The following is a 19484-nucleotide window of genomic DNA, read 5'->3' as shown; positions in this document are numbered from 1 at the left end:
TTTAGGAGAATCTTAACTGAGTAACCATTTTCTTCTCAGAAATGTTGAAAGACTAGCTATGAGAAACTTACTGGATCATATTTTTATTCAAACTTTATGTTGAACTAAATGATAGAAAAAAATATGTTACCATCTACAATTTCACTGATCAGTTTATCCAGTGCCACAATGTGGATTCATAAAACACACAATATTCGGAAACCCAAGATTATTACTCATATATGCAGCTGAATGATTACAGAAACACATTATAGGCATATATAGAAAGTAACAAATTAATATATATCATTTTTCAGAAAGACTGTAAGAAACCTCATGACAGTGCTTTACATGAAGCTACAATATTTTAAGATAATTACTAGTTTATAAAATAACATTAATCAAAATAGATGCAGACTTTAAAATGTACAGTATAATCTACAAGGTAATATTTTACATACTATAATTCCTATATTACTTTGTACTTTAGGAAGGGAACCCACTACTGTGGTATGATAAACTACCTCACTGATAACTGGCTAATGTTATGCCACTGACATCTAGTGACTGTGGGTCCTCAGAATAACCTATCAAAGGTGCTCATAACTCCACTAAGAGCCTTAACCAAAGTCTCTTCCACTTGATTGGACCCTGAAGCACCTCCATGAGTAGCTGCATCTGTAGATGTTTTCACTTCTTTATTTTCTGTATTCACAGGCTGTATGCCTTGACTAGACTTCCCTGGCAGTGAAGGAGGATGAGATGAATACGACCTACTGCTGCTATCAGCAGTATCACATGGAATACTCTGAATCTGCCAACTTTGATTTGTAAAACCCTGATATTCTCCAGACAGTACAGGTTTTATGGGTGATGGTAAAAGTCCTCCTGTTGGAGATTCTGTACTGTCCAGCAAAGAAGAGGCCATCTCGTCAAGAACTTGAGACCTAAGAGGGAGTGTAACAGGTGCCTTAATGGGTTCAGTCAAACCTATGTCCTCTGCATAACTGTTATCAGCACTGATGTCAGACAGATCAATGTCATAATTTACAGCAGTCAATCCCTGCACAAAAGAAAGACTTTCCTGAGCTGCAAAGATATCATCAGGAGTAGTAATCTCATCTAAACTTGCACTGAGACTAAGATTGGGTGATGGAGTGAGACATCCTGGAGGTGCAGAGGGTGACCGAGGGCTGGATAAAAGTACGCTGTCAGAGCTGTCTCCTCCAACTGCTGCTAGTTTCCTTTGATTATCTGTTGTATCTCCTCCTACATGAGGTGCAACAATCTATAACAAAATCAAATCAATGGTCAATATAAACATATAAGAAAGAAAAAAAAAAAAAAGGAGAGAAGAAAATATTTTCACCTGAAACAAAACAGTTGCAGAGTAGCATATTCCTACTTAAAAATAGGGAGGATGAGATAAATACAACATACTATAACTAATATCACTAAGATGCTCTGAATCTCCCAGCTTTGATTACTGAAAACCTTATATTATCTAGATAGTACATGTTTTACAAAATAAACAGGAACACTAAAAGGGAGGGAAATTACTATGCGAGTGGGTGCGAGTTGGTGATTGGTGGGGGGTGGACAGACAAGTAAGAAACGATGAAGTCAGCAATGACATACCAAATTTTTTTTGTTAATATTGAAAAGACCATTAATTTCTTTTTGCATTACTTGTTTGCATCTCTTTCTCTGTGATGTATGTTTTTATCAAACACTGTTGGTTCATCGCTCATCGGTGTCTAACTGGCATGGTTTGTGGAACGTACTGCCGGTGGTAGCGAGTCGAAAGCGTGCGGCCACCGTGGTTAAACTATGTGCAGTTCCTGCAAGCCGTAAGCGGACCCTGATGAAATCCTACCGCAGTGCTCTTTGTCAAGTGTCGAGGTGGGCCGGCAAGTTTACTTTGAACAGATTAGAGCGCTTAAAGCAGACCGGCCGTGCCTGAAGACTGTGTGATAACGTTACTCTTCATTTCTGGTTAATTCTTTTCTAGCTGTTTATTACCTTTTATACATGAATAATCTGCATATATTAATTTTCAAAGCTAATTACTGAAAAACGCAGGTGAGTGGATTATTTGGGATGAGACTGTTAGCAACGTCGAAAATACCTGAAGCATAAATATGCTTATCCACAACTATCTTCATAACAATACGACAAACAGTTGACAGTAACAAGTGAGAAAATAAAAGAAATACTAAAAGGGAAGGGAAATGTCTGGCAAATTGATATGGGCTGGGCCTGTTATTCGAGCTCAACTCTGCATAATGGAATTCAGGTATTTTGAGAGTGGTAAGAGACATTCAAAACCAGAGCAAATATTCATAGTAAAGGTATACATACGTACTAGCTCTATATAGGAAACATGGGATTAATTTAGGAACAAACTTACTTGAATCAATCAATCAATCAATCAATCAATCAATCAATCAATCAATCAATCAATCAATCAATCAATCAATCAATCAATCAATCAATCAATCACGATTTGTCTACATTTAGGACTGTGGCAGATTACCTATCTGTTGGTTACCACGTCTTTTCTTAAATAATTTCCTTTCCTTTGATAAATTATTCCATTCCCTAATTTCTCTTCCTATAAATGGATATTTGCCTCAATTTGTTGTCTTGAATTCCAACTTTATCTTCATGTTATGATCTTTCCTACTTTTAAAAGCTCCACTCAAGCTTATTTGTTGCAAATGCACCAATGAACAGAATGCCTTCTACCCAGATACCTCAACTTATGGTGCAAATTAATAAAATAATGACTAAAGAGTGTTTGAGAGTCCACAACAAGACTAGATCAATCATCAGGTCCATGCGAGTAGAACGTGGGGATGGCTGTTGAAGCTTTGAAATTCAAGTCATACAGGGTGACAGCTATGCAACAACTGAAGGAGCCCAATAAGGATATTAAACCTATAAATTTCTCCTGCAACATGTCACACATCTGAGAGGTCACTTACCTGTGTTCATTAGATGTTTACTGCCGAGCAGACTGTGAGCAGGGGCTTGTGGCCACTGGGGTCATAAGATTTTTCAACATGTGACTTTTATTTAGGGGAATACTTGAAGGGAAAAGTGCATGAGCAAAATCTCTATACTATTGAGGAACTCGAGGATGACATTAGGAATAGTTTCACCACTGAGAAACTGACACATGTATTTAAGAACTTGTTAGGATATGTACTGTCCTCTTCAAATTTGGCCTACAATAAATATTTTATTGTGTATTCAAGTAAGAGGCTATTATTTCATTAGCACGGGTGATATATTTCCAGCCCTGGGTTGCAGAGACGTGTTCGCATGCACGGAACCGGTTCTCACCAGCCGAGAGCGAAGTATTGATTTTCTGATCGACTAGTCAGCTGCGTCACATAACCCAGTAGAAACTTTCAAGGCCACTGCAAGGTGAATAGCGCAAGCCAGAATTTCTGAGTCAGAGTACTTTCGAGAATTGTAATGACCTATCAGGTGTAAGACGACGGCCAATTACGAGTCGATGTGGAGACACACCCACCTTGAGAAATGCTTAAATATTCCAGTTTTCAGAAGAAATGCTCTCTTACTTACTTATTTGCCTTGACTTACTTGCATTCTCCTGGGATTTTACGGCGCAGGCACTCTATCATTGGACTCTGCAATATTTATACTCGACGGCATTACAAATCAACTACCCTCTCATAGCACAACAGTCAACGAGTCTGGCAGATTTTCATATCTAAAACTCAATGTATTTGTGTGTGGAATATCTCCTAAAAACTTGTGTCAGTTTCAGCCTTCACCGTACTAGAAGAAAGAAGAGGATCGCCACGTGGTTATTGGAGTTCGTCAAGATGTTTCAACGATCTGAAGAGGAAACCTACAGTATTTCTGCATTGGACTTCGCTGCTGCAATGGAGTACTAAAATGTAGGCAACATCTAACATGGGGAGATAACGACAGAAGCAGATAACCAACAACATGTGATCCAGTAATTGCAGATCATAGGCAGAGATCCAGTTTCATCATACATGTTTGGTGAAACTTAATTTCTTCAAATGTGGAGCACGTGTTGATTGATAAATGTAGATTTAAGTAATAATAATGTTGTGACTCATGAACCATAAATGCGAATGCTAATGTTTGACCTGTACTATGTGCGTATCTGTAGACGACAATTCTTCCAGACATCAACCGCTGATGTTATTATGACCAACGTCCGCCTCCGTAGCGTAACGGTTAGTGTTATTAGCTGCCGTCCTCGGGAGCCCGGGTTCGATTCCCGGTACTGCCAGAAATTTAAGAATGGCAGGAGGGCTGGTATGTGGTTGAAATGGTACATGCAGCTCACCTCCAATGGGGGTGTTCCTGAAAAGAGCTGCACCACCTCGGGATGAGGACACGAGTTTACGTTTTTATTATGACCAACAATGTGAAATTTTCATCATCTTTGACTAAGTGATCACTCAGATTTCATCACATTTCTGAGAGTCGTAAAATGGATTTTTAACTGACACTGTCATCGTGATATTTCATGTGCCTAGGGTAAAAATCAAAATATAAAATTCAAAGTCTAGAATTCATTGTAAATAATGTAAATAATTCGCGTGTGTCTTTGTATGAATGCTGTGTGTGTGTTGTAGCAATTTCAGTGACTTGTGATATTTTTTTGAAATGTGGTTTTGACCAGGCCACGTGTTCATCATGTTGGGCCAGGTTATCAACCCGGTTTTTGAGTTGATTTGCTTTATTGGAAGTTAAATCTTCAGTAAATTTTATTTTAAAATTAAGTTGAGATAAGGTCAAAGTATCCAACACCAATGAATAAGGAGGGATTATTTCATGCGTCTGGACAAAGTTCACTGTTATTGTAAAGCTTGTAATGTTAATTTTTCTCAAGGCATCAGATGTTAAAGGTTAACTTCACATGTTGTTCAGTCAAATATTGAAGGAAGTTTCATTGAAATAATTATTGTACGAGTACAATTTGATGGAAGTAAGTCTGATAGAGACATCTTTAACTAATGTTTCCTCCGAATAAATGTTTAAGTCTAGTTCAATGGATCTCATATTTGATGAATGAGACGATGTAATGTAAGATTATCCATGAGTAGAACAACATGATTAAATATTTTTTGTAAAATTATGATGCCATAATTTATGTCATTCATTTAAAGAATTTAAAATTTCATTTTGAAGGAATGGATGTTGTCATAAATAGATCTGATAATTTAAATGCTTAATATCATTTATGAGTCAGATAGCTCAAAGATTTTTTTTTTTCAATTTGTAAATAATTACGGTATTATTAGGAGGTCCTCCCAATATACATTTTTTATTTTTTTTTATTTCGTTGAGCCAGAAGTAGGCTAATATAAATTTGTATATTTACAGCGTCATTCAACTTCAAAAGGGTCGGAGAAATGAAATGCTGTATCTAAGGGAACTGGCTGAGAAGATTTTTAATTTTAAATTACCATCAAGATTTATTAATGTTAATTTGTTAATTGTTACTGAGTGCTAGTTGTAAATAAATGTCAAAACCTGTTGTTTAAATCCTTTTTGTATTATTGTCGCTAGTCCTTGTCTCTTTCCCTGCCTTCAAAAATAAGCGAAGTCAGTCAGCGAACGGTCCACCCTTGGGACTCTCGCTCTCCAGCTGAGCATGTCGGGAATAACGGGGGCAGAACAGAAATGTTTGGATGCTTTGTCGTTATCACTTGTTCAGGGCTCAAGAAAAGCCTTGCATTCCTGAAGATGCAGAAAATATTGGAAATTGCACAGCAAGAAGAAGATACAATATCAGCTAAAGTTAAGCTTATGACTGTTGGAAAAATAAAACTCTACTTCCAGAAAGAAAAGTAATCGCCAGGCATTTCATGGTCAAAAAGCAAGGCATACGGACATCAAAAGAAGGCTTGTGGTTATGTTAATGAAAAGAGGCAATACAACTATGCAGTTACAAATGAAACCCTGGCAGCTAAAATCTTTAGCTATAGTCAGGGAACTAGGCAACACAGGCTGACTACTAAGACTTTTCTTATCACAATTGATTAGGCACTTGGAAGGAAACTAGCATCATGTAACAGCTTCCCTCATCATAGGCCCTCCTCATCAGATGACAAAACCACCTTACTCTTGCTTCCTGAAATTTTCCCCAATGTTGGTAGTTTTCAGTGTGCCCGTATGTGGTAATTTCAGAAGTGATTTTCTTTGTGATACCACACATTGATTGAAGCATCCTCATCTTCGCCACCTCTAACCTACTAATACTGTTCTTACTTAGAGGCACATTTCAATGGCAAACAGTACAGCTGCACAGCTGGGCACCCGGTGAGACCAGCCCAGTGCAACCAGGCTGGCTTGACTGAAATGGGGGCAGCTTGCATGCCAAGTGTACCTAACAGTCAAGCAAGAGAGCAAACACACTTGGCACAGCACAGGAGTGTTTCATGGCCAAAAAGCAAAGCATACGGACATCAAAAGTAGGCTTGTGATTATGTGAATGAAAAGGGGGAATACAGCTATGCAGTTACAAATGAAACCCTACAACTTACAATGTCCTTGGATGCGAATGACAGAATTTCCACTAAGAAAAGTAACATTTCTGTTATTTAGTCAGTAAAACTTAATAGGTTAACATAGGACGTTGGATTGTAACTACAAAGCTTTGTTCACACTATTTTCAATAAAATGTTGATCGGAGTACAGTATTAAAAAAAAAAAAAAGACACAATAATCACCTGCAGACAGTGCTCAAAGGCATAACAGTCTATAATGAAGATGACGATTAATAATCAAAAATAACTAGCTATTTTTTAAATATTCATGTTTGATTTAATGCACTCTATATTAACAGACATGGTTTTATTTTCCTATAGTTACATAATCAAAGAAATCTGACACATTACAATTTTCATATTACAATATAAAATGATATGGGGTTAAAGCATGAAAACTACAACCTACAATTTCTTGGATGTGAATGACAGAATTTCCACTAAGAAAAGTTCAATTTCTGTCATTCATTCGGTAAAATTTAAAACGTTTACAAAATTCAACAAGTTTAATACTTGATTCTGCACAGTATTGTAGTATTATGTGACGTTCCCTGTTCACTGAGTCTCTCAAAATAGTATTTAACACTTATCAGACACCCAATGATAATAGCTAGCCTCTAAATAGCATAAGAAGAGACAAATATTTACTAAGATTAAAGTTCAACAACACTGTAAATGCAAAACCAAGTAGATATACAGTACAGTGGAACCTCGATTATCCGTTCCCGGAAACTACGTCCTCCCGGAATATGCATTCAAATTACGTGGTCCCGCGAGCATCGTAATTAAATCACGTTGTAAAAATCCCGCATTATCCGTTCCTCGAAGAAACGATTTCCCGTATCAACCGACCAGAAATTTCAGTTCCATCAACGCTAAATCCTCGATCAATCTTTTTTAATAAACTGTATCTCACGGAAAGACAGCTATGGCATACCGGTACTTAAGGATCTTGGCATTAACGCCCCGTCATTGCGATAATTAGAGCAAGTGCTGTACTGGAAAAGCGATCGGCGGTGAACTTGCATAAGGAACCATCTTAGTATCGCATTCGGGTGTTATACTTTAGAGAATGTCGGAAATCATAAAGCAGAGAGTGGCCACAACAATATTGTAAGGAGACATAGCGCATTTCGACAGCTCTGCTTGAAGACGGAACGAGTTTCGTCAAATGTTCGCACTTATAAAACGTCCACATTATGTCCAGGGTTAGATGTTTATACTTTTACTCTTTTCCGATCGTACTGCCGAACAGGTTTTCGGCACTTTCCTCAGGGCACTGTAGAGTAACTGGGCTTTCAGGCAGGAATCAAAACTACTCCTTCTTAAGACAAATGTAGTACAGTAGAGTCCCGATTATCCGACCTAAACGGCACCTGGAGTATGTCGGATCACCGAAAATGTCGGATAATACAGAATAACTTTGAAAATGAACTGAAACAAACAGGAAGGCTATACTGTATTAGTATGTTTTACAATATTCTATTTGTTGACTTATCAATTCAATCGTACAGTAGATGCACTGTTGAACGAACACATTCCAAATGTCTTAGGAAAAGAAACTTGTCAACAATGTCTGCTCGCCTGCTAATTCACGTTTTCTTGGTGCGAGATCCAGCCATCGATGATAATTCTTCACTGTAAATTCAGCCCGGTTTCATCACAGTTAAAAATTTCACCAGTTAATCCTTCAGCAAGAATTATTTCTTGAAATTCCCTTTTAAATTTCACAACCTCATCTGATTTACTTGACAGTTTTTCTCCACAGCTGCCCAATGCCGTACCATTTTCTCCACCAATCATGCCACCCAGCACTGGCAGTAAAATTAGGGTCCCCTTCATTAAACTCCTTCTGAAAATAGACCACCATTTTGTGCAGAATGAGGCCAGATATTGACAGGCCTTTTCCCGGTTTTGAGTGAACCAAAGAAATAGCGCTTCACTTACTTTTCTGTACTCACATTTTCCATTGTTTTTATAATTTTCAGTGCATCACGTGTTGCTCTGGTAGAGTACCAGTTTTCAATTTCTTCCCTCTTATGTTTCCAGTCTCCCTCTGTAACACGTCCAACACCATAATCTGAAGCCACTTTTCGAAGAGTTTCCCCTTTGTCCAGTCTCCTTACCCCACTCAACTTGTCTTGCACAGAAACAATCACTTTCTTCCCTTTACTCGCCATACTCACAGAGGATATGAAAACTATCCGCACCCAACCAATACTACAGTGAACAATGACTGAAAACTCGCTGTACCTGTTCATGAGAAAAAACCGGTCCTACCGCACGACTGCTAGTGCTTGTCCCATGGTCGCACCCTCCATACTGGATGTCACAGAATTGCCTCCACCTAAAGTTCAAATTAAGCCTACCAGTGTCGGCTAACATGGAATGTCGGATAAGCGAAGGTCAGTTGAGCGGGACTCTACTGTATTTTAATATTATCGTACACGATTATGTTAGCGAGACCAGAATAGATGTTGCATCTTACATTAAAAAAGAAAGCCATGGGAGGTCTTGGGATTGCCTATTACGGTTATGGTCCTAATGTAAGACAGGGAATTTTACGTTTTCGTGTTAAAATGCCAAAAACTGCAGTCGTTTTATTTGTGCACGTTACATTTAAATGGTTTGTATCATTTCCAACTCGTACTGACATGTGCAGCGAGCACGCTTTCCACATGACCTAAGGTCACGAATAACTGTAATTTCTGAAGTTTTTATGATATTTTTTTCTCCTTCCAATTTGATTGGATTAGTGATGGGCAGAATCTAATATAATGCATTCGAGAACTCTTGAGAATCGATTCTTACATTCGAAACCATGTTTTCGAGTTCAATATAACCTTTAAAAGTCGATGTAGGCGTAATTTACGCGGTAAAGATTTTCAGAAACTGACTCCGAACAGTATACTGGAGACCAAATTACAATGAAAGATTAAGAAAAGAAGGGGATTTCGCCATCATGTTGGGCACTTTTGTATCTAATGTGCTTTATTTTATTAGATGAGAGAATTAAAAACGATTTGTGGTCGAGTGTCGTTTGGCTTGGCATTATTAGACTTTTCGAAGAGTTTGGTTAATCAAGTTACTGAACTGACAAGTTTTCACGGGAAACTGACAAAGATTCCCCTGTAAATTTGAATAAAAAGTATCGAGATTTTGAACTCGCGTACCGGTAATTAATGCGGTTTCACGGTCTAACATGCCTGCCTCTCATCCAGAGGGCCTGGGTTCGATTCCGACCAGGTCAGGCAATTTTATCTGCATATAAGCGCTGGTTCCAGCTCCACTCAGCCTACGTGATTACCTTTAATGGAGGAGCTATCTAATGGTGAAATGGCGAACCCAATCTAGAGAAATATCGGCCGAGAAGATTCGTCACACTGACCATGCGTCACCTCGTAATCTGCAGGCCTTCGGGTTGAGCAGCGGTTGCTTGGCAGGCAAAGTCCCATTGGGGCTGTAGTCTGGTTTGGTTTAGGAGTTATTATAATTATACACATTCCATTTTTGTGATGTTTAGCCAAATTCTTGATGGTTTTCATTCATTCCTGGATTTTTCGTTTTTCCCGTGTTGTACGTTTTATTTTCATGGTCCCTCGAAAAACAGAGAAACGAGGTTCCACTATACATCTTCAAATAAATAACCCCACTAGTGTTGTGTTTGAGTCATCAGTCCATAGACTGGTTTGATGCAACTCTCCATGCCACCTATCTTGTGCTAACCTTTTCATTTCTACATAACTATTGCATCCTACATCTGCTCTAACCCGCTTGTCATATTCATAGCTTGGTCTACCCCTACCGTTCTTACCACCTACACTTCCTTCAAAAACCAAAAGAACAAGTCCTGGGTGTCTTAAGATGTGTCCTATTCTATCTCTTCTTCTCTCACCAATTCGATTCAGTATCTCTTCATTCGTGATTCGATCTATCCATCTCACCTTCAGCATTCTTCTGTAACACCACATTTCAAAATCTTCTATTCTGTTTCTTTCTGAGCTAATTATCGTCCATGTTTCACTTCCATACAATGCCACGCTCCACACGAAAGTCTTCAAAAACATCTTTCTAATTCAGATATCAATGTTTGAAGTGAGCAAATTTCTTTTCTTAAGAAAGCTCTTCCTTGCTCGTGCAAGTCTGCATTTTATGTCCTTCTTACTTCTGCCATCGTTAGTTATTTTACTACCCAAGTAACAATTTTCATCTACTTCCTTTAAGACTTCATTTCCTAATTTAATATTTCCTACATTACCTGCCTTCGTTCAACTGCACTCCATTACTTTTGTTTTGGACTTATTTATTTCCATCTTGTACTCCTTACCCAAGACTTCATCCATACCATTCAGGAACTTCTCGAGATCTTCTGCAGTCTCCGATAAAATAACAATATCATCGGCAAATCTCAAGGTTTTGATTTCCTCTCCTTGGACTGCGATTCCCTTTACAAATTTCTCTTTGATTTCCTTTACTGCCTGTTCTATGTAAACATTGAAAAGGAAAGGGGACAAACTGCAGCCTTGCCAAACTCCTTTCTGGATTGCTGCTTCTTTTTCAAAGCCCTCGATTCTTATCACTGCAGACTGATTTTTATACAGATTGTAGATAATTCTTCGTTCTCGGTATCTGATCCCTATCATCTTCAGAATTATAAATAGCTTGGTCCAATCAACATTATCGAATGCCTTTTCTAGATCTATGAATGCCATGTACGTGGGCTTCTCCTTCTTGATTCGATCCTCTAAGATCAGACGTAAAGTCAGGATTGCTTCACGTGTTCCTACATTTCTTCTGAAGCCAAATTGATCTTCTCCAAACTCAGCTTCAACTTGTTTTTCCATTCTTCTGTAAATAATACGTGTTAAAAGTTTGCAGGCATGAGATACTAAACTAACGGTGTGGTAGTTTTCACACCTGTCAGCACCGGCTTTCTTGGGAATAGGTATAACAACATTCTGCTGAAAATCAGATGGGACTTCTCCTGTCTCATACATCTTGCACACTAAATGAAATAACCTAGCCATGCTGGTTTCTCCTAAGGCAGTCAGTAATTCAGAGGGAATGTCATGAATTCCGGGTGCCTTGTTCCTATTTAGGTCACTCACAGCTCTGTCAAACTCTGACCACAAAATTGGGTCTCCCATTTCATCAGCATCAACAGCCTCTTCATGTTCCAGAACCAAATTATCTACATCTTTACCTTGATACAACTGTTGGATATGCTCCTGCCATCTTTCTGCTTTGTCTTCTTTCCCTAGAAGTGGCTTTCCATAGAGCTCTTAACCCTTAATCGGGCGCGTGGCGGTCTAAACGACCGACCTCTAAAAGTTTTGGTCAGGGAATCCGTCTGAAGGTCAGCTATGCTCCCCCTCCTCCAGACTATCTCCCCCAAGGGATCATCTAGCCACCTGATAGAGCGGCCCCTCGTCAGACATCCTGTATACAGAAAGGTAGATGTTCGAGTCAGTCTGCGGTCTTTTACACCGATGCGCCCATTAGTGTAACTTGTGTCTCGGTCATTGTGACCAGTACGCGCCCGGTTGTGTTTTACTATATTCGTTTAGTTTCATGTGCATATACATCTCAATATGGATCCTGCTGAAGAGGAAAGGATCCGATTATTGATAGAGAGTGTTGAAAAGGAAGAAAGTGAACGAACAACTGCATTTGTGAAAGACAGAGGCAAAGCAGTAGGATGCCTATTGGAAGAAGTTGATGAGGCAGCAGAAGATACTTCCAGACAGCAGCCACAAAGTGATGATGTAAGTGAAACTGACAATCTTCAGGTTACTGACCATGATACAAATAGTGAGCTATCTGGTGATAATGGATGCGCTGCTTGTGTTTCTGAAGTGAATTTGACAGGCAAGGACGGTAAGACATAACGGCATGCGCACCCAACATTCGCAAGGACTGGTCGTGGACCAGGTCATAATATTGTAACACACCTTACAGGCCTAAAGGTTTAGCCAGGAATGTTAAAACTCCAAATTTGAACCTGGGAGCTATTTTTTCCAGACGATATTGTACAAAAGATTGTCGACTATACCAATATTTGGTTAAAACAATGACAATAATTCTTCAGTGTGTTCACATAAAGAAAATAGTGCAAAATTGAACTTGAATATGAACTCAAATATACATAAAATATTGTATAATTCTCTCATATACATGTTTTTCACAAAGGTGGTAGTTATGCTGTAAGATTAGAAGTTTTTTTATCATTTGAAATACAAATATTTCTGAAAAACGGTGTTTTAATTTATGATTACTTATGCCAGAAATATTACAGTGACAATGGATGAAGGGGAGGATAAATATATATCTAGTTCAAACAGCTTCCATTTTACAAACCAGAAAAAATAAATAGAACGGAAAATTATTTTTCAAAGCTTTCAAAATTTATTTGTAAATCAACTCAGTTTTCAACAAGTTTTTATTTTTCTAATGCGGTCATTGAGTACGTAAAATGTTTTAAATATTACCTAAATAATAGTAAACTTACTTGCAACAGTATTAAACTTCAACATTTTTATTAGATTCCAAGGCCGTACAATAAATTATGAAAATAATCGCTGCGGTCTAAAAGACCGCGCGCGCCCGAGAGTGTTCGTCGGAAGAGCGCGCCCGAATGAGGGTTAATATTCATAAACCTAGATTTCCTTTCTCCAAAGTTTCCTTGGTTTTCCTGTATGCAGCATCTACCTTTCCCAGGACCATACAGCCTTCGACATCCTTGCACTTCTCCTTCGGCCATTCTTCCTTAGCTACCTTGCACTTTCTATCCACTTGATTCTTTAATCGCCTGTATTCTTTTCTGCCCTCTTCATTTCTAGCATTCTTGTATTTTTGTCGTTCATCAATCAGATCTAGTATCTCCTGAGTTATCCACTGATTCTTAGTTGATCTTTTCTTCCTTCCTAACATTTCTTCAGCAGCCCTACTGACTTCATTTTTCATGACTCTCCACTCTTCCTCTATAGTGTTTCCTTCAGCCTTTTCATTTAGTCCTTGTGCAACATGTTCCTTGAAACAATTCCTCACACTCTTTTCTTTCAACTTGTCTAGATCCCATCTTTTAGCATTCTTTCCTTTCTTCAATTTCTTCAACTTCAGATGGCATTTCATGACCAACACATTGTGTTCAGAGTCCACGTCTGCTCCTGGGAAAGTTTTGCAATCCAACAACTGGTTTCTGAATCTCTGCCTAATCATAATTAAGTCTATTTGATACCTTCCAGTGTCTCCAGGTCTCGTCCACGTATACAGCAGTCATTTGTGGTGTTTGAACCAAGTATTGGCAAGGACTAAATTATGTTCAGTGCAGAATTCAACCAGCCGACTTCCTCTTTCATTCCTTTGTCCCAATCCAAATTCTCCTACTGTACTACCTTCTCTTCCTTGGCCTACCACTGCATTCCAGTCTCCCATCACAATTAGATTCCCGTCATCTTTTACATATTGTATTAAATCTTCTATCTCCTCATATATTCTTTCAATTTCTTCACGATCCGCTGAACTAGTAAGCATATAGACCTGCACTATTATGGTGGGCGTTGGTTTGGTGTCTATCTTGACGACAATAATTCTTTCACTATGCTGGTCGTAGTAGCTTACCCACTGCCCTATTTTCTTATTCATTATTAAACCAACTCCTGCATTTCTCCTGTTTGATTTTGTGTTGATAATTCGGTAGTTGCCTGACCAAAAATCTTGTTCTTCCTACCAACTACATCTAACTTTAGCCTATCCATCTCCCTTTTCAGATTCTCTAACCTACCACAACGATTCAAACTTCTAACATTCCACGCTCTGACTCGCAGAATGTCAGTATCCATCTTCCTGATGATTGCCCCCTCTCGTGTAGTCCCCACCCGGAGATCTGAATGGGGGACTAGTTTACCTCCGGAATATTTTACCCGGGAGGAAGCCATCATCAGTACATCATTCATACAGAGAGAGCTGCATGTCCTCGGGAGGTAGTTACGGCTGTAGTTTCCTGCTGCTTTCAGCCGTGTAGCAGTATCAACATGGCAGCCATGTTGAGTATTATTACAAGGCCGTATCAGTCAATCATCTACACTGCCGCCCTTGCAACTATCGAAAGGCTGCTACCCCCCTTTCGATGAACCATTAGTTAGTCTGGTCTCTCAACAGATACCCACCCAATATGGTTGCACCTGCGGCTCGGCTATCTGCATCATTGGGACACGCAAGCCTCCCCACCGCGGCAAGGTCACATGGTTCGCAGAGGAGGCCACTAGTGTTATTTCCAGTAAATTTGATTGGATTGCTGGCAAGTATATCAGATCATTTAAACTCAAGCAAGCACAAGCCATAGTTTATCTGCTCGATTCCTTATTTTGTTTTGAATGTTTCCAAAGCATCTCTCTTCTTTCCTTCCTGGTCTCTTCATCACCATCATCATCATCATCATCATCATCATCATCATCATCATCATCGGTTTGGCCTTCCAACGAGCCGGGTAGGGTATTTGAAAACGATTGTCTTCCAAAGTTGCCTATTCAAAAAGATTTTGTTGTCCATGACAGATTCCCAATTCCATCCTCTTCTCTCCACGTCTTCCCTCAGTTGGTCCGTCCATCTTCTTCTTGGTCTTCCAGCTGGTCTTCTACCTCTTTTCCAAATAAGCACATGGTAACTTTGTGTTATTCATTCGTTTAACATGCCCAAACCATTTAAGTCTAGATGCCCTAAGTCTTTCCTCCGTTGATTCATTTAGAACTAGGTTAGATCAGATCTCATCATTTTTTACATGATCAAGTCGTGTCTCTTGGAGGGCAGTTTTAAGAAATTTCATTTCACAGGCTTGAATTCTACTACAATTCTCTGATGTTGGTGTGCAGGTTTCCAGAGAATATGTAAGGATGGGAATGAAATATGACTTGTACAGGGTCATTTTTGTTCTTTGTGGAACCTTCTCATCCCATAGTAGGTGTCTAACAATACTGTAAAAGTTAGAGCCTTTGGTTACTCTGTTTGTTATTTCTTCCTCAGCTCTATTATTACTAGCCATTACGCTTCCTAAATATCTGAAATGGTGTACCACTTCAACTTGGTGGTCCTGTATTTTTATGTTGCATTCTGCATAATGTCTGCTGATTTTCAATGCTACTGTTTTTGATGGGTTCAGTTAAGCCCAGTTTTACCCCTGTTACAGACCTGAGCTAAACTAGGAGCAAGAAACAGCATCCTGAGCAAACAGACGGCAACTTCATGGGGCGCTCAAGAAAAGGAAAGGACGACTGTACTTGGCCTAGTTTACTCTGTGGCTGAATATTGTGCACCAGCTTGGCTCAACAGCTACCATGTTAAAACACATTGCAGATGGGAGACGAGTTAACTTGTCTATACGAGACTCGAACGTTCGGCGACATCTGTCGAAACTTCTGAAACTAGCTGGCGGTCAAGATTACTACAATCTGGGTGTTGAAGCTTTTGTTTATTCCATGCTAGCTTTGCTGTACGTTCTTTTTATGTTTTATGATTCATTTGCTAGGTTTTCCGACCTCATGTTTACATCATTCAAGGAGCCATGTGGTGGGTAAGATGGCGTTTCCCAGACTGAACACGAGTTAAGATGTAGACGAGATTTTTAATGAATTATAAGCGGATAAGTATTCGGATTGCCCCAGTGATGTTGACGATTGCGAGTTTGCTGATGAAAGCTATTCTGATAAAAGTGTCTCAGGTGATAATGATGTACGCCCTCCAAAAAGAGCATGAAGTAGTGTTGGTCGAGAATGAGGCTGAAAGTGATGTCAGTGTAAATGGAAGTGATATGTCTATTTCTTCTTATGAATGGGTAGAAAATAATAGTTCACTGACTTTAAAGGATTTCCCAGGAGTTCCTGGCATAAAAGCAAGACTTGATGAATCTCAAAACATTGATGAGGTAGTAGAGCTTATTTTTTGGTGATGATTTCTTTGAACTTGTTGCCAAGCAGACGAACTTGTATCACCAGCAAACTGCTTCATCACACAAAATATCCCCGAAGAGCTTGAAGTGGACTGATGTAACTAGGAGCGAGATGCAAACATTTTTTGCTTTGTTTATATTGATGGAACAGGTAAAAAAAAATGTCATGTTGGAAAGACTATTGGTCAACTGATCCCCTCACTGAAACTCCCATATACTCCAAAACAATGAGCAGAAATATATTTGAGCAGATTCTCACATTCCTTCATAACAATGCAACAGTCAGGCCACAAATAGGCTTCACAATGCTCAGCCCCTTTTAGATTATTTCCTACCAAAATTTCAGTCATTACATAAACCCAAACAACAACTATCATTGGATGAAGGAATGATCCCATAAAGAGGGCACCACAAGTTTAGGACATACAACCCAGGAAAGTTGACCAAGTATGGTATTTTGGTGAGAATGGTTTGTGAGAGTGACACAGGTTACTGTATTTATGCGAATAATCCCCGCCACCAAATAATCCCTGTACCCCAACTTTAGGAAGGCTGATTTTGAAAAAAAAAAATGCCAACCCGCAACCCAATTTCGTGCTTCAATTAAAAAAAAAAAATGCATGTATTATTCGCATAAATGCGGTATATCTGCAATATGGAGATATATACAGGAGGGGGTAAGAAACTGGGAGAAACCAATTATCAGTTATGAGGTCTTTCCTTGGTATGTTGCATCACACATACCAAGATAATTATTATAATAGCGTGTCCATAACTCAAAACTCTTCTGCAACACAAAACACGAGTTTGTGGCACAATTAGTGAGAATCGTGGTTTGCCAGGTGAAGTAAAATTTAGATCAAGGGAACTGTCAAAAGGGGAGATGACATTTGTGCGGAAAGGGGAGGTCTTGCTCATAGTTTGAAAGGACAAAAAATTTGTTAGAATGGTATCTGCCATCCATGATGCTTCTATGGCATGCACTGGTAAACAGGACAGAAAGACTGGGCAAGTTATTATGAAACCAAAGTGTTTGAGTACAATATGTATATGAAAGCAGTTGATCAAGCAGACCGGTGCTTGTCTTATTTTACTCTCTTGTGTAATAAGACAATCAAGTGGAGCAAAAAAGTGAGGTTCTATTAAGTGACCTGTGCATTATTTAATGCATTTACGCTGTACTGTGCCTTTAAACACTCGTAATAAGTTAAGGTACATGCAATTTCTCATGGCAGTGGCCAGGACCTGGTTGACTGAAAATTGAGGTGTTGCTGATCCCCAACCATCCACTTCTTCAAATCTGTCCAAGAGGGAGCCAAGTAAGGACCCACCTGGGAGGCTGTCAGAGCAGATAAAGGACCATGTTCTAGTCAAAATTCCAGCTACAGGAGTGAAACAAAATCAAACCAGAAAGTGCAGTGTGTGTTCCAGCAAGGGCAAACGAAGTGAAAAAAGGTACAGTTGCAAAAGTTGCTGTGTGCCCCTTCACAGAGGTCAGTGCTACACAGCCTAGCACATCAGGAAACATTATTAGGACCCTTACCAAATGTCTCCAGTAAATTTCACCATAATCCTTACAAGGTTAGTGAAGCTAGACTCACAATGGCAACGAGTCAAACAGCACAATAAAAGGCCCGCGGGACTCCAGCTACCCCATCAGTTATGGGCCCGATATTACATGTGCATGCGTTGTAGCAATAAGTTGCATAGAAAGTGGCCGGGCACAGGGGTTGAGCAGTGTGATGAGGACCCAGTCCACAATGTGTTAAGATTGACGTCCAGTTTGATCAAACTATGAGGCTGATATCTGGGACCATTAAATCCACCCCAGTTTACTGGTTACCAACTCTCTGCGATATTGCTCCTCCACATCATAGGAGACAAAATAGCTTAATCCGAGGACATTAAAAAAAAAATGTGTCCAATCCACAGTTACCAATCAATGCTGATATTTCAGATCATATGATACTACATCACCGAATAGCATCAAGAAACCCACCAATATCAGCAGGACTGATTCACTCGGTAAACAATTTCAAGCTACAACAGAAATGGAATGAAGAATGGTCCACCAAGGCACCTCCACAATGGCAAAGAGTCAAACAGGCCCCAGGATTCCAGCTACCCCATCAGTTATGGGTCCGATTAAACCAGATATGCACTAATCATGTATGCTATGCTGCCTTGGCATATAAATGGGGTTGGAAACCATCAGCTGCCTGCGACTGTGGGAATGACAGTCAGACAATCTACCACATCAGCTTTGAGCATCCTATCAGGTATTACCCAAGCGAGAGACAAGATTATATTGATGCAACACCTGATATAGTTGAATGGCTCAAGAACCTGGACTGTAATTTATAAGGGCTGCTGGAAAGTGTCCATCATTAACTTATTTTTCTTTCTCTGTTTATTCCCCATTGTTTTGTGCTTTATGTAAGTCATACGCTAAATAATAAAGTCACCTCATACATTAGGCGGGGGATACTGCGGGTGTTGTTCTACTACCCCCACCCACAGGGGGGAAGTCAAACTTGGAAGGAGAAATTTATGAAACGGTTTTGAGGCCAGCTATGCTGTATGCCAGTCTTGGTCATGCTGGTCTTTTCGTCCTGTGAGCACACAACACACAAGTGCACAGGCAGGTGATCAGTGTGTGTACTTCAGTCACAGTGACGTGGTTACATCACAGGCTATGAATATCAATGAACGGTGAATGTATAGTTGAGAGTTAAGAGAATAGTGCTATTTTTCTTACATTAGCTCTTTTTAATTTAGGACAAATTACTTATTACAATTTGAATAAACCCTGACACAAAAGGTACAATTATTAATCTAGTGCCATATAAAACCTTTTTCAACTTTCTCTCAAGATACTAATCAACTATAAATAAATTTCAGTAGACAGAAATCTAGGTAATTTTCAATATAACTTACGTTGTAAGAAGTTAGTTACTTCCAGTCATTGCAATTTATATATACGGACCGGATACAATATA

General features: G+C 39.2%; 1 protein-coding gene across 2 annotated transcripts in view; it reads right to left on the bottom strand.

Annotated features, from left to right (window-relative positions):
* Positions 1-275: 275 nt before the first annotated feature.
* The window catches only part of LOC136878982 (rab5 GDP/GTP exchange factor), a 150177-nt gene continuing 130968 nt past the window's right edge, over positions 276-19484 (bottom strand). For both annotated transcript variants that reach the window (XM_067152643.2, XM_067152642.2), the window contains exon 11: positions 276-1267. In XM_067152643.2, coding sequence (XP_067008744.2) covers positions 557-1267 — 711 coding nt within the window. In that variant the 3' untranslated portion in view covers positions 276-556. The remainder of the gene's footprint in view (positions 1268-19484) is intronic.

Source organism: Anabrus simplex, chromosome 8, assembly GCF_040414725.1.
Source record: "Anabrus simplex isolate iqAnaSimp1 chromosome 8, ASM4041472v1, whole genome shotgun sequence".
Taxonomy (NCBI): Eukaryota; Metazoa; Arthropoda; class Insecta; order Orthoptera; family Tettigoniidae; genus Anabrus; species Anabrus simplex.
Note: the sequence above shows the minus strand (reverse complement) of the source record. Positions and strands in the feature narration are given on the sequence as shown.